Source organism: Mustela erminea, chromosome 4 (assembly GCF_009829155.1).
Source record: "Mustela erminea isolate mMusErm1 chromosome 4, mMusErm1.Pri, whole genome shotgun sequence".
Classification (NCBI taxonomy): domain Eukaryota; kingdom Metazoa; phylum Chordata; class Mammalia; order Carnivora; family Mustelidae; genus Mustela; species Mustela erminea.
This window is the reverse complement of record NC_045617.1, coordinates 41618283-41635356: the sequence shown is the minus strand read 5'-3', so window position 1 is coordinate 41635356 and position 17074 is coordinate 41618283. Positions and strand designations below refer to the sequence as shown.

Genomic DNA, 17074 nt, shown 5'->3' with positions numbered 1-17074 from the left:
GGTCACAAATCAGGTCTCAACCGGTACCAAAATTGGGATCATTTCCTGTGTATTTTCAGACCACAATGCTTTGAAACTGAAACTCAACAGGGAACTTGGAAAGAACTCAAATACACAGAGGCTAAAGAGAATCCTACTAAAGAATGAATGCATCAACCAGGATATTAAACAAGAATTTAAAAAATTCATGGAAACAAATGAAAATGAAACACAACTGTTCAAAATCTTTGGGATGCATCAACAGCGACCCTAAGAGGGAAATATATAGCACTACAAGCCTTTCTCAAGAAACAAGAAAGATCTCAACTACACAACTTAACCTTCCACCTGAAGGACCTAGAGAAAGAACAGCAAATAAAGCCTAGACCCAGCAGGAGAAGAAAAATAATAAAGATTAGAACAGAAATCAATGAAATAGGAACAAAAAGACCAGTAAAGAACAGACCAATGAAACTGGGATCTAGTTCTTTGCAAGAATTAGTAAGACTGATAAATCCCTGGCCAGACTTATCAAAAAGAAAAATCCCAAATAAAATCATGAATGAAAGAGAGATCACAACTAACACCAAAGAAATATAAACAATGATAAGACCATCTTATCAGCAACAATATGTCAACAAATTAGATAATCTGGGAGAAATGGATGCATTCCTAGAGATGTATAAACTACCAAAACTGAAAAAGAAAGAAATAGAAAACCTGAACAGACCCATAATCAGCAAGGAAATTGAAGCAGTCATCAAAAATCTCCCAACAAACAAGAACCCAGGGACAGAGAGCTTCCCAGGGGAATTCTACCAAACATTTAAAGAAGAATTAAAACCTCTTCTGAAGCAGTGTCAAAAAATCGAAATGGAAAGAAAACTTCCAAATTCTTTCTGTAAGGCCAGTATTACCTTGATTCCAAAACTAGACAACGAACTCACCAAATAGAATTACAGAACAATAGCCCTGATGAACATGGATGGAAAAATTCTCACCAACTTACTAGACAATAGGACCAATGGTGCATTGAAAGGATTATTCACTGTGACCAAGTGGGATTTATTCCTGGGCTGCAAAGGTTCAACATCCGTAAATCAATCAATGTGATACACCACATAAATAAAAGAAAGGACAAGAACCATATGATCCCCTCAATAGATGCAGAAAAAGCATTTGATGAAGTACAGCATCCTTTTTTGATTAAAACTCTTCAGAGTGTAGGGATAGAAGTAACATACCTCAATATCATAATCCCACAGTGAATATCATTCTCAATGCAGAAAAATGGAGAGCTTTTCCCCTAAAGTCAGGAACACAGCAGGGATGTCTACTATCACCACTGCTATCCAACACATAGTACTAGAAGTCCTAGTCTCACCAATCAGACAAATAAATAAATAAATAAATAAAAGTCATCCAAATCAGCAAAGAAGAAGTCAAATTCAAACTCTTTGCAGATGACATGATACTCTATGTGGAAAACCCAAAGCCTCCACAACCAAAATGGCTATAACTCATATAAGAACTGAGCAAAGTGGCAGAATATAAAATCAATGCACAGAAATGACTTGCGTTTCTATACACTAACAATGAGACAAAAGAACGAAGAATTAAGGAATCAATCCCATTACCATTGCATCCAAAACCATAAAATACCTAGGAATAAACCTAACCCAAGAAGCAAAGGACATGTACTCAGAGAACTATAGAACACTCATCAAAGATATGGAGGAAGACAAAAAGAAATGGAAAAACATTCCATGCTCATGGACTGGAAGAATAAATATTGTTAAAATGGCTATGCTACCTAGAGCAATCTATATATTCAATGCAATCCATATCAAAATATCATCGGTATTTTTCACAGAATTGGAACAAATGATCCTAAAATTTGTATGGAACCAGGAAAGACCTTGAATAGCCAGAGGAATGTTAAAAAAGAAAACCAAAACTGGGGGCATCACAATGCCTGACTTCAAGCTCTATTACAAAGCTGCAATCATCAAGACATCATGGTAATGGCACCAAAAAAAGACACATAGATCAGGCTTTTTTTTTTTTTTTTAAGATTTTACACATAGATCAATGGAACAGAACAGAGAACCCGGAAATGGACCCTCAACTCTGTGGTCAACTAATCTTCAATAAAGCAGGAAAGAATAGCCAATGGAAAAGACAGTCTCTTCAATAACTGGTGCTGGGAAAATTGGGCAGCCACAAGCAAAAGAATGAAACTCTACTATTTCCCTACACCATACACAAAAATAGATTCACAATGGATAAAAGACCTAAATGTGAGACAGGAATCCATCAAAATCCTAGAGAAGAACATAGGCAGCAACCTCTGTAACCTCAGCCACAGCAACTTCTTGTTAGACACACCTCCAAAGACAAGGGAAACAAAAGCAAAAATGAACTATTGGGACTTCATCAAAATAAAAAGCTTTTTTTTTTTTTAAAGATTTTATTTATTTATTTGGCAGACAGAGATCACAAGTAGGCAGAGAGGCAGGCAGAGAGAGAGGGGGAAGCAGGCTCCCTGCTGAGAAGAAAGCCCAATGCGGGGCTCGATCTCAGGCCCCTGAGATCATGACCTGAGCCGAAGGCAGAGGCTTAACCCACTGGACCACCCAGGTGGCCCAAAATAAAAGGAAACAGTTAATAAAATCAAAAGACAGGAGGAGGAGTCAAGATGGCGGAGAAGTAGCAGGCTGAGACTACTTCAGCTAGCCAGAGATCAGCTAGATAGCTTATCTAAAGATTGCAAACACCTGCAAATCCATCCGCAGATCAAAGAGAAGAACAGCAATTCTGGAAACAGAAAAACAACCACTTTCTGAAAGGTAGGACCAGCGGAGAAGTGAATCCAAAGCGACGGGAAGATAGACCCCGGGGGGAGGGGCCGGCTCCCGGCAAGCGGCGGAGCAACGGAGCACAAAATCAGGACTTTTAAAAGTCTGTTCCGCTGAGAGACATCGCTCCAGAGGCTAAACCGGGGTGAAGCCCAAGCGGGGTCAGTGTGGCCTCAGGTCCCGCAGAGTCACAGAAGGATCGGGGGTGTCTGAGTGTCGCAGAGCTTGCGGGTATTGGAACGGGAAAGCCAGCTACAGAGACAGAGCCGACAGTGAGCTCACAGCTCGGTGTTACCTTGAACCCGTCGCAGGCTCGGTGAGCTCGGAGCGCGGCCGGAGGTCAGGCAGACGGGAGTAACTGGGCGCTGTTCTCTGAGGGCGCACTGAGGAGTGGGGCCCCAGGCTATCGGCTCCTCCGGCCGGAGACCAGGAGGCGGCCATTTGTATTCCCGTCCTCCAGAACTCTACAGAAAGCGCTCAGGGAACAAAAGCTCCTGAAAGCAAACCTGAGCGGATTACTTAGCCCGGGCCCTGGTAAGGGAGGTGCAATTCCGCCTGGGGCAAAGACACTTGAGAATCACTACACCGTGCCCCTCCCCCAGAAGATCAACAAGAAATCCAGCCAAGAACAAGTTCACCTACCAAGGAGTGCAGTTTCAATACCAAGGAGAGCAGCAGAATTCCAGAGGAGGAGAAAGCAAAGCACGGAACTCATGGCTTTCTCCCTGTGATTTTTTTTGGTCTTGCAGTTAATTTAATTTTTTTCTTTTTCATTTTTTGTTTTTTTTCCTCGCCTTCTGGTAATTTTTTTTTTAACTTTTACCTTTTTCTTTTTTAACGTTTTTTAAGTAGTTTATCTAATATATATATTTTCTCTTTTTTATATTTTTCTTTATTTTTCTTTTTTTTTAATTCTTTTCTTTTCTTTTTTTTTTTCTTTCTTCCTTTTTGAACCTCTTTTTATCCCCTTTCCCCCCCCCTCACGATTTGGGATGTCTTCTAATTTGGTTAAAGCATATTTTCCTGGGGTTGTTGCCACCCTTTTAGTATTTTACTTGCTCCTTCATATACTCTTTTTTTTTTTTTTTTTTTTTTAAATATTTTATTATTTATTTGACAGAGAGAAATCACAAGTAGATGGAGAGGCAGGCAGAGAGAGAGAGAGAGGGAAGCAGGCTCCCTGACGAGCAGAGAGCCCGATGCGGGACTCGATCCCAGGACCCCGAGACCATGACCTGAGCCGAAGGCAGCGGCTTAACCCACTGAGCCACCCAGGCGCCCCTCCTTCATATACTCTTATCTGGACAAAATGACAAGACAGAAAATTTCACCACAAAAAAAAAAACAAGAGGCAGTACTGAAGGCTAGGGACCTAATCAATACAGACATTGGTAATATGTCAGATATAGAGTTCAGAATGACAACTCTCAAGGTTCTAGCCGGGCTCGAAAAAGGCATGGAAGATATTAGAGAAACCCTCTCGGGAGAGATAAAAGCCCTTTCTGGAGAAATAAAAGAACTGAAATCTAACCAAGTTGAAATCAAAAAAGCTATTAATGAGGTGCAATCAAAAATGGAGGCTCTCACTGCTAGGATAAATGAGGCAGAAGAAAGAATTAGTGATATAGAAGACCAAATGACAGAGAATAAAGAAGCTGAGCAAAAGAGGGACAAACAGCTACTGGACCACGAGGGGAGAATTCGAGAGATAAGTGACACCATAAGACGAAACAACATTAGAATAATTGGGATTCCAGAAGAAGAAGAAAGAGAGAGGGGAGCAGAAGGTATACTGGAGAAAATTATTGGGGAGAATTTCCCCAATATGGCAAAGGGAACGAGCATCAAATTCAGGAGGTTCAGAGAACGCCCCTCAAAATCAATAAGAATAGGCCCACACCCCGTCACCTAATAGTAAAATTTACAAGTCTCAGTGACAAAGAGAAAATCCTGGAAGCAGCCCGGGAAAAGAAGTCTGTAACATACAATGGTAAAAATATTAGATTGGCAGCTGACTTATCCACAGAGACCTGGCAGGCCAGAAAGAGCTGGCATGATATTTTCAGAGCACTAAACGAGAAAAACATGTAGCCAAGAATACTATATCCAGCTAGGCTATCACTGAAAATAGAAGGAGAGATTAAAAGCTTCCAGGACAAACAAAAACTGAAAGAATTTGCAAACACCAAACCAGCTCTACAGGAAATATTGAAAGGGGTCCTCTAAGCAAAGAGAGAGCCTACAAGTGGTAGATCAGAAAGGAACAGAGACCATATACAGTAACAGTCACCTTACAGGCAATACAATGGCACTAAATTCATATCTCTCAATAGTTACCCTGAATGTTAATGGGCTAAATGCCCCTGTCAAAAGACACAGGGTATCAGAATAGATAAAAAAACAAAACCCATCTATATGTTGCCTCCAAGAAACTCATTTTAAGCCCGAAGACACCTCCAGATTTAAAGTGAGGGGGTGGAAAAGAATTTACCATGCTAATGGACATCAGAAGAAAGCAGGAGTGGCAATCCTTATATCAGATCAATTAGATTTTAAGCCAAAGACTATAATAAGAGATGAGGAAGGACACTGTATCATACTCAAAGGGTCTGTCCAACAAGAAGATTTAACAATTTTAAATATCTATGCCCCCAACGTGGGAGCAGCCAACTATATAAACCAATTAATAACAAAATCAAAGAAACACATCAACAATAATACAATAATAGTAGGGGACTTTAACACTCCCCTCACTGAAATGGACAGATCATCCAAGCAAAAGATCAGCAAGGAAATAAAGGCCTTAAACGACACACTGGACCGATGGACATCACAGAAATATTCAGAACATTTCATCCCAAAGCAACAGAATACACATTCTTCTCTAGTGCACATGGAACATTCTCCAGAATAGATCACATCTTCGGTCCTAAATCAGGACTCAACCAGTATCAAAAGATTGGGATCATTCCCTGCATATTTTCAGACCACATGCTCTAAACTAGAACTCAACCACAAAAGGAAGTTTGGAAAGAACCCAAATACATGGAGACTAAACAGCATCCTTCTAAAGAATGAATGGGTCAACCGGGAAATTAAAGAAGAATTGAAAAAAATCATGGAAACAAATGATAATGAAAATACAACGGTTCAAAATCTGTGGGACACAACAAAGGCAGTCCTGAGAGGAAAATATATAGCGGTCCAAGCCTTTCTCAAGAAACAAGAAAGGTCTCAGGTACACAACCTAGCCCTACACCTAAAGGAGCTGGAGAAAGAACAAGAAAGAAACCCTAAGCCCAGCAGGAGAAGAGAAATCATAAAGATCAGAGCAGAAATCAATGAAATAGAAACCAAAAAAACAATAGAACAAATCAACGAAACTAGGAGCTGGTTCTTTGAAAGAATTAATAAAATTGATAACCCCCTGGCCTGACTTATCAAAAAGAAAAGAGAAAGGACCCAAATAAATAAAATCATGAATGCAGGAGGAGAGATCACAACTAACACCAAAGAAATACAAACTATTATAAGAACATACTATGAGCAACTCTACACCAACAAATTTGACAATCTGGAAGAAATGGATGCATTCCTAGAAACATATAAACTACCACAACTGAACCAGGAAGAAATAGAAAGCCTGAACAGACCCATAACCAGTAAGGAGATTAAAACCGTCATTAAAAATCTCCAAACAAACAAAAGCCCAGGGCCAGACGGCTTCCCAGGGGAATTCTACCAAACATTTAAAGAAGAACTAATTCCTATTCTCCTGAAACTGTTCCAAAAAATAGAAATGGAAGGAAAACTTCCAAACTCATTTTATGAGGCCAGCATCACCTTGATCCCAAAACCAGACAAGGATCCCATCAAAAAAGAGAACTACAGACCAATATCCTTGATGAACACAGATTCGAAAATTCTCACCAAAATACTAGCTAATAGGATTCAACAGTACATTAAAAGGATTATTCACCACGACCACGTGGGATTTATTCCAGGGCTGCAAGGTTGGTTCAACATCTGCAAATCAATCAGTGGGATACAATACATTAATAACAGAAAGAACAAGAACCATATGATACTCTCAATAGATGCTGAAAAAGCATTTGACAAAGTACAGCATCCCTTCCTGATCAAAACTCTTCAAAGTGTAGGGATACAGGGCACATACCTCAGTATCATCAAAGCCTTCTATGAAAAACCCACTGCAAATATCATTCTCAATGGAGAAAAACTGAAAGCTTTTCCGCTAAGGTCAGGAACACGGCAGGGATGTCCATTATCACCACTGCTATTCAACATAGTACTAGAGGTCCTAGCCTCAGCAATCAGACAACAAAAGGAAATTAAAGGCATCCAAATCGGCAAAGAAGAAGTCAAATTATCACTCTTCGCAGATGATATGATACTGTATGTGGAAAACCCAAAAGACTCCACTCCAAAACTGCTAGAACTTGTACAGGAATTCAGTAAAGTGTCAAGATATAAAATCAATGCACAGAAATCAGTTGCATTTCTCTACACCAACAGCAAGATAGAAGAAAGAGAAATTAAGGAGTCAATCCCATTTACAATTGCACCCAAAACCATAAGGTACCTAGGAATAAACCTAACCAAAGAGGCAAAGAATCTATACTCAGAAAACTATAAAGTACTCATGAAAGAAATTGAGGAAGACACAAAGAAATGGAAAAATGTTCCATGCTCCTGGATTGGAAAAATAAATATTGTGAAAATGTCTATGCTACCTAAAGCAATCTACACATTTAATGCAATTCCTATCAAAGTACCATCCATCTTTTTCAAAGAAATGGAACAAATAATGCTAAAATTTATATGGAACCAGAAAAGACCTCGAATAGCCAAAGGGATATTGAAAAAGAAAGCCAACGTTGGTGGCATCACAATTCCGGACTTCAAGCTCTATTACAAAGCTGTCATCATCAAGACAGCATGGTACTGGCACAAAAACAGACACATAGATCAATGGAACAGAATAGAGAGCCCAGAAATAGACCCTCAACTCTACAGTCAACTAATCTTCGACAAAGCAGGAAAGAATGTCCAATGGAAAAAAGACAGCCTCTTCAATAAATGGTGCTGGGAAAACTGGACAGCCACATGCAGAAAAATGAAATTGGACCATTTCCTTACACCACACACGAAAATAGACTCAAAATGGATGAAGGACCTCAATGTGCGAAAGGAATCCATCAAAATCCTTGAGGAGAACACAGGCAGCAACCTCTTTGACCTCAGCTGCAGCAACATCTTCCTAGGAACAATGCCAAAGGCAAGGGAAGCAAGGGCAAAAATGAACTATTGGGATTTCATCAAGATCAAAAGCTTTTGCACAGCAAAGGAAACAGTTAACAAAATCAAAAGACAACTGACAGAATGGGAGAAGATATTTGCAAACGACATATCAGATAAAGGACTAGTGTCCAGAATCTATAAAGAACAGAACTTAGCAAACTCAACACCCAAAGAACAAATAATCCAATCAAGAAATGGGCAGAGGACATGAACAGACATTTCTGCAAAGAAGGCATCCAGATGGCCAACAGACACATGAAAAAGTGCTCCATATCACTCGGCATCAGGGAAATACAAATCAAAACCACAATGAGATATCACCTCATACCAGTCAGAATGGCTAAAATAAACAAGTCAGGAAATGACAGATGCTGGCGAGGATGCGGAGAAAGGGGAACCCTCCTACACTGTTGGTGGGAATGCAAGCTGGTGCAGCCACTCTGGAAAGCAGCATGGAGGTTCCTCAAAATGTTGAAAATAGAACTGCCCTATGACCCAGCAATTGCACTATTGGGTATTTACCCTAAAGATACAAACGTAGTGATCCAAAGGGGCACGTGCACCCGAATGTTTATAGCAGCAATGTCCACAATAGCCAAACTATGGAAAGAACCTAGATGTCCATCAACAGATGAATGGATAAAGAAGATGTGGTATATATATACAATGGAATACTATGCAGCCATCAAAAGAAATGAAATCTTGCCATTTGCGACAACATGGATGGAACTAGAGCATATCATGCTTAGCGAAATAAGTCAAGCAGAGAAAGACAACTATCATATGATCTCCCTGATATGAGGAAATGGTGATGCAACATGGGGGCTTAAGTGGGTAGGAGAAGAATAAATGAAACAAGATGGGATTGGGAGGGAGACAAACCATAAGTGACTCTTAATCTCACAAAACAGACTGAGGGTTGCTGGGGGGAGGGGGTTTGGGAGAAGGGGGTGGGATTATGGACATTGGGGAGGGTATGTGCTTTGGTGAGTGCTGTGAAGTGTGTAAACCTGGTGATTCACAGACCTGTACCCCTGGGGATAAAAATATATGTTTATTAAAAATAAAAAATTAAAAATAAATAAATAAAATCGAAAGACAACCATCAGAACGGGAGAAGATATGCAAATGATATATCAGATAAAGGGCTAGTACCCAGTATCTATAAATAACTTATCAAACTCAACACCAAAAGAACAAATAATCCAATCAAGAAATGGGCATAAGGCACGAACAGACACTTCTTCAAAGCAAACATCCAAACGGCCAACAGACACACGAAAAGGTGCTCAACATCCCTCGGCACCAGGGAAATACAAATCAAAAGCACAATGAGAAAACACCTCACACCAACCAGAATGGCTAAAATTATTAAGTCAGAAAATGACAGATGTTGGTGAGGACACAAATCAAGGGGAACCCTCTTACACTGATGGTGGAAATGATAGCTGGTACAGCCGCTCTGGGAAACGGTATGGAGGTTCCTCCAAAAGTTGAAAATAGAGCCACCCTACAACCCAGCAATTGCAATACTGGGGGTATTTACCCCAAAGATAAAAATGTAGTGACCTGAAGGGACACCCTGCACCCCAGTGTTTACAGCAGCAATGTCCACAATAGCCAAACTATGGAAAGGGCCTAAATGTCCATTAACAGATGAATGGATAAAGACGATGTGGTATATATACACAATGGAATACTACTCAGCCATCAAAAAAAATGAAATCTTGCCATTTGCAATGACGTGGATGCAACTAGAGGGTATTACGCTAAGCAAAATAAATCAATCAGAGAAAGACAATTATCGTATCATCTCACTGATATGTGGAATTTAAGAAACAAAACAGCGGATCATGGGGAAGAGTGGAAAAAAAACAAGACAAAACCAGACAGGGAGGCAAACCATAAAAGACTCTTAGTCATAAGAAACCAACTGTGGATCCCTGTAAGGGGGAGCAGAGGAGGGATGCAGTAACTGGGTGATGGGCACTAAGGAGGTCATGTGATGTAATGACCACTGGGTAAATATAAGACTGATGAATCACAGACCTGTACCTCTGAAACCAATAATACATTATACATTAACTAAATTTTTTAAGAAATTTTTAATGTTTAAAAAAACTGCACAATTGTAAAAGGAAAAATGTATAAGGATATGCATTTAAGTGTCTTCCAATTAAAAAAAAATAAAAATAAAAACCTAAAAAAAAAAAATGTTCACCAAAAGAGGACTGTTTAAATAAATTACGGAACTATTTCTTAAACTTGCCTGATTACTTGAGCACTTATTAAAAGTACAGATGACTCTGGTCCCTGGGAGAGTCTCATTCACTAAGTTGAGGCTGGGTTATTGAGATGGGTCATATTTTTAAAGAGCATCTACTATAATTTTCACAGTAAAGATAGTTTGGATACCCCAGTAATTATGGTGTTTACATATGCAATGTTATACCATTCAGACATTTATGTGAGAATAATGTCCAAATCAAATTGCCACATTAGGAGAAAAAGACAAGTAACAAAACACATGTACCATTTGGTTCTTTTCATACAAAATATTTAACTACACATGTATATACATATTTCACCAGAGCACTCACTTTCAAAGAGGCAGAGGTTCCACGATTATTTAGAATCTTACTGGACTATAAAGGATCCCAACTACACTAAAGAATCTATGTTCTGAGTTTCTATTATTAACATGAATATTACATTCCACAGGAATAGACGTAAGATTGAACACTATGGCACAGAGAAAAGTCTGGAATAATGTTCATCAAAATGATAATGTAAGTTACTCCAATAGTAGTTCTGGTGATTTTCACCAGCTTTTTCCTAATATTCTATATTATTTTAATTTTTATTTACAATGAACAGATATTCTCAGAATTGGGAAGAAAGCTGCTTATACGGGAGAAAGCTAAAATATTTTTAATCAAGTAATTTTATGATTATTAAATATATTTTCTGAAATGGGAAAATCCAGGGATGCCTGGTCATTAAGCATCTGCCTTCAGCTCAGGTCATGATCCCAGAGTCCTGGGATCAAGCCCTGTATCGGGCTCCCTGCTCAGCAGGAAGTCTGCTTCTCCCTCTCCCATTCCCCCTGCTTATGATCCCTCTCTGGCTGTCTCTCTCCATGTCAAATAAATAAATAAAATCTTTAAAGAAAAAAAAATGGAAAATTCTTACCAGCTCCATGTCAAATAAATAAATAAAATCTTTAAAGAAAAAAAAATGGAAAATTCTTACCAGCTTTTAAAATTCAAATGTAAAAGTATAGTTGTTGATGTCAAAGCTGAAGAGCCAAGGGATATGTTGTATCATATAATTAAAATTCAATTGACAAGTAAAAGAATAAAATAAAAGTAGTCTTTTTCAATAAGAACTTTTTTTCAACCACAAGGAGCAAAAAAATATTAAGATTTAATTTTGTTCACTTATTCCCATAGCCAAGACAATGATCAAGTGAGAGCAAGTGAAGGTAAGAGATAAATAAAATTTAAATCTTAATAAGAAACTGGATTATTTTCTTTATATATCAATTATACCTTAAAAAATATTTAAAAAACTAGATTATAAGTTTCCCATTGACTTAATAAAAATACACATTTAGGGGAGCCTTTAGTCGGTTTAGTATCCAACTACTGATTTCAGCTCAGGTCATGATCTCAGGCTTGAGATTAGGCCCCACTTCGAGCCACGCTTGACTGGATCCTCCTTAAGATTCTTTGTCTCCCTTCCCCTCTGACCCTCCCTACACTTGAAAAAAAAAAATTTTTTTTTACTTGCAAGAAAAAGAAAAATAGCAGTGTCTAACTTAAAATATATATATATATATATAGAGAGAGAGAGAGAGAGAGAGACACATACATATATATATATATGACTTACCCCATCCAAGAGAGTATTTGATAAATGTATACGGAGATCTTTACGAAATGGAAATTCCAGATTTGAAACATGAAACACTGAATTATCTCTATCAATCATAAAAACTTCATTTGTGCCATCAATCAACATCATATACCTGTAGATTAAACATTAAAAAGATAATATTAATAGTGTAATTCAAAAGAAGGATCCTAAGAAATAAATTACTTTTCCTTAGACTTACAATAACTACACAGAATAATATTCACTGGAGTCTCCTAACCCCAACTATTATCATTCAGATTAAAGTACCACAAATAACAAATACTTTTTTAAAAGAATTTATTTTCCTATAAAAACACACAGTGTATAGATAATCAAAGTTTTTTATGCAGACAATGTGATGTTGAAGTGCAATCTTATGACCTACCTTAGGGGAGAATAGTTCTCTAATTTGTATTAGATCTTAAACATCAATGTTTACAAAACACACATACACTTAAATGGAATTCTTGCATTTTATTAGCCCAACAACTTTATGAATTAGTTATTACTCTCCATTTTGCAGTAGGAAAAAAGAGAAAGTAACCGACTAGCAAATGGCTGGACTTCAAATTATCCAATGCTCCTTCTACCACACTACAGTTAGCAAAAGAGCTAACCCCTCTCTTTGAATCAAGATTATAATATAGCCAGATATCACCATTTCAAGTACAATTGTCATTCATTCCTATAAAATTGAAATTTTTAAAACATATTAAACACAAAACATTTTAAACATTCCTGAGAATTTTTATCAGCCCTTATCTTCTTAGACCCAATCAATTTATGGGGATTGCATCATTCCCTCACATGGTCAAGTTATTGTCACTGCTTCCCCATCAGTGGATCACCAAGAATGGAGCTGTACTTCACAGAGTACATATAAAAATAAAATCCAAATGGATTCAAGCTGAGGAAATTACAGATGAATAGGTTATGCTACCAAATGAATAATGGCAAGATTGGGGTGGAAAAGATTATACCAGGTATCAAAATTTTCAAATGAGAGAAAATTGACAGGAATGAGTAAGAAAGTTAAAAGGCATAAGACTCAAAGGAACGGAATTTTATTTTAAGTTGTTCTTACTTGCTGATAATTGAAAGAATGGAGGAATAAAAGTCTGGATGTACCACTGAAAATGGAGAAGGCTGACGGGTCTTGCCCAACCTTGGGCCCACAAGGTATTTCAGTAAAAAAGAAGCAACAACTGAAAGATGTACCTCAGTCAAGTTAAGGCCAGGGGGGTAGAAGAAACATTAAATGAAATATTAAATGAACAGATGGAAGTTAACAAGCAGAGGCTAATGTAACAGAAGATAATTTATTTGGCATAAACAAGTGTTCTAAAGAGCAAACAGACGTGTTTAGAACAGGAGAGGAGAAATGGGAGAGCTGATTAAGGTACAAGAAGTATGTGACAAACAGTTTGAAGAGCAGCAAAGACCAAAAGAGCTTACATCTGGGGAATAAATTGGAAGCATGCTGTTACTAGTGTTTTCAAAATAATTAGTCCCAGCAGGTCCCTGGGGAGAAGGTGGAGCGCTCAGGCCCTTGCTACATATTGAAACAGTGGTAGCCTTAGTAGGTGTGGGTCTTGGAGTCAGGTTACACAAGGAAAAAGATAATCAGCCTCAGTCTAGAATGACTATACCTCTGAGAGACTCCTAGACCTACTGCCAGGTCAGCAGGCAGGCAGATAACAGAAATACTTAGCCCCTAAAGCATTCCTGCATGTGCTTTTCAAAAGCAGCAACTCCAGGTAGATAGGGAGAACCTAGATTTCTTGGAAGTAATTAGCCTTCCCCTGGATTGTGTTTCAAAGAAAAGTTAAATAGGGGTGCCTGGGTGGCTCAGTGGGTTGGGCCGCTGCCTTCGGCTTGGGTCATGATCTCAGGGTGCTGGGATCGAGTCCCGCATCGGGCTCTCTGCTCAGCAGGGAGCCTGCTTCCTCCTCTCTCTCTCTCTGCCTGCCTCTCTGCCTACTTGTGATCTCTCTCTGTCAAATAAATAAAATCTTAAAAAAAAAAAAAAAGAAAAGTTAAATCAACATAAGGAAAGGTCAAATAAAAAGCAATTGTGGTATCTTCTGCAAAAATGTCACTGAAGACATAATCCATCCAGTTGTTCACTGACTTAGGCCAGCACAAATGGCAAAATGGATTAAGGAAACTATCTTTCTCTTAGACAGTCAAGATACATGTTAAAAATACTTAAGGTTATGAGAAAACATGTAAGAAGTCTCTTTATGACAACAAAAAGACATCCAAATTAGTAAAGAAGTAAAACTTTCATTATTTGCAGATCGCATGATACTCTGTAGAAAACCCAAGAGTCTCCACCAAAAAACTACTGGAACTGATAAGTATACTCTAAAACACTGATGAAAGAAGCAAGCTACAGATTTAATACTACACCTAGCAAAATACCAATGTCATTTTTCACAGAACTACAATGAATAATCCTAAAACTTGTATGGGAACCACAAATAGCCAAAATAATCTTGAAAAAGAAAAACAAACCTTGAGGCATCACAATTCCAGACCTCCAGTCATAGTACAAAGCTGCACTAATCAAAACAGCATGGTACTGGCACAAAGACAGACACATAGATCAATGGAACAGAACAGAAAACCCAGAAACAAACCACAATTATACGGTCAATTAATTTATAACAAAAGAGACAAGAATATGCAACGAGTGATAGTCTCTTCAACAAAGGTGTTGGGAAAACTGGACAGCCACATGCAAAAGAATGAAACTGGACCACTTCCTTACACCATACACAAAAATAAATTCGAAATCAGTAAGAGACCTAAATGTGAGTCAGGAAATCATCAAAACCTTAGAAGAGAGCATAGGCAGCAATTTCTCTGACATTGGCCATAGCAACATTTTTCTAGATAAGTCTCCTGAGGCAAAGGGAAAAAAGGAAAAATAAACTATTGTGACTGCATCAAAATAAAAAGCTTCTTCACAGTGAAGGAAACAATCAGCAAAACTAAAAGACAACCTACTGAATGGGAGAAGATATTTGCAAATGACATAACTGAAAAAGGGTTAATACCAAAATATATAAGGAACTTACACAATTCAACACCCAAAAAATAAATAATCCAACTTAAAAATGGGCAGAAGACTTGAACAGATATTTCTTCAAACAAGATACACGAAGGCTAACAGACATACAAAAAGGTGCTCAAGATCACTCATCATCAGGGAAATGCAAATCAAAACTACAACGAAATATCACCTCACACTTAATCAGAATGGCTAAAAGAACACAAGAAACAACATTGACAAGGATATGGAGAAAGAGGAATCTTCTTGCACTGGTGGTAGGAATGCAAACTGTGCAGCTGCTCCAGAAAATAGTATGGACATTTCACAAAAAATTAAAAATAAAACTACTCTACAATCCAGTAATGACACTATTGGGTATTTACCCAAAAAATACAAGACCCTAAGCCTAAATGTTTACTGAAGCATTATTTACAATAGCCAAATTATGGAAGCAGAACAAGAGTCCACTGAAATATGAATGGATAAAGATGTGGTGTGTGTGTGTGTGTGTGTGTGTGTGTGTGTGTGTGTGTGTGTGTATACTGGAAAAATACTCAGCCATAAAAAAAGAATGAAATCTTGCCATTTGCAAGAGCTGACTGGTGTGAGGTGATTTTGATTTGTATTTCCCTGATGCCCAGTGATGTGGAGCACTTTTTCATGTGTCTGTTGGCCATCTGGCTGTCGGCTTTGCAGAAATGTCTGTTCATGTCTTCTGCCCATTTCTTGATTGAATTATTTGTTCTTTGGATGTTGAGTTTCCTAAGTTCTTTATAGATTTTGGAAACTAGCCCTTCATCTGATATGTTTTTGCAAATATCTTCTCCTATTCTGTCAGTTGTCTTTTGGTTTGTTAACTGTTTCCTTTGCTGTGCAAAAACTTTTGATCTTGATAAAATCCCAATAGTTTATTTTTGTCCTCGCTTCCCTTGCCTTTGGCAATGTTCCTAGGAAGATGTTGCTGCAGCTGAGGTCGAAGAGGTTGCTGCCTGTATTCTCAAGGATTTTGATGGATTCCTTTCTCACACTGAGGTCCTTTATCCATTTTGAATCTATTTTCGTGTGTGGTGTAAGGAAATGGTCCAATTTCATTTTTCTGCATGTGGCCGTCCAATTTTCCCAACACCATTTGTTGAAGAGGCTGTCTTTTTTCCCATTGGACATTCTTCCCTGCTTTGTCAAAGATTAGTTGACCATAGAGTTAAGGGTCTATTTCTGGGATCTCTATTCTGTTCCATTTATCTATGTGTCTGTTTTTGTGCCAGTACCATGCTGTCTTGATGATGACAGCTTTGTAATAGAGCCTGAAGTCCGGAATTGAGATGCCACCAACTTTGGTTTTCGTTTTCAATATTCCATTGGCTATTCGAGGTCTTTTCTGGTTCCATATAAATTTTAGAATTATTTGTTCCATTTCTTTGAAAAAAATGGGTAGGATTTTGATAGGGATTGCATTAAATGTGTAGATTGCTTTAGGTAGCATAGACATTTTCACAATATTTGTTCTTCCAATCCAGGAGCATGGAACATTTTTCCATTTCTTTGTGTCTTCCTCATTTTCTTTCATGAGTACTTTATAGTTTTCTGAGTATAAATTCTTAGCCTTTTTGGTTAGGTTTTCTTCCTAGGTATCTTATAGTTTTGGGTGCAACTGTAAATGGGATTGAATCCTTAATTTCTCTTTCTTCTTTCTTGTTGGTGTAGAGAAATGCAACTGATTTCTGTGCATTGATTTTATATCCTGACACTTTACTGAATTCCTGTACAAGTTCTAGCAGTTTCGGAGTGGAGTGTTTTGGGTGTTCCACATATAGTATCATATCTGTGAAGAGTGATAGTTTGACTTCTTCTTTGCTGATTTGGATGCCTTTAATTTCCTTTTATTGTCTGATTGCTGAGGCTAGGACTTCTAGTACTATGTTGAATAGCAGTGGTGATA

The 17074-nt window shown here is 38.1% G+C and overlaps 1 protein-coding gene across 1 annotated transcript in view; it reads right to left on the bottom strand.

The window, feature by feature from the left end:
* RNGTT (RNA guanylyltransferase and 5'-phosphatase) overlaps positions 1-17074 on the bottom strand; it is a 341865-nt gene that overhangs the window by 235356 nt on the left and 89435 nt on the right. The window contains exon 9 of the mRNA XM_032339080.1: positions 12054-12189. Coding sequence (XP_032194971.1) covers positions 12054-12189 — 136 coding nt within the window. The remainder of the gene's footprint in view (positions 1-12053; positions 12190-17074) is intronic.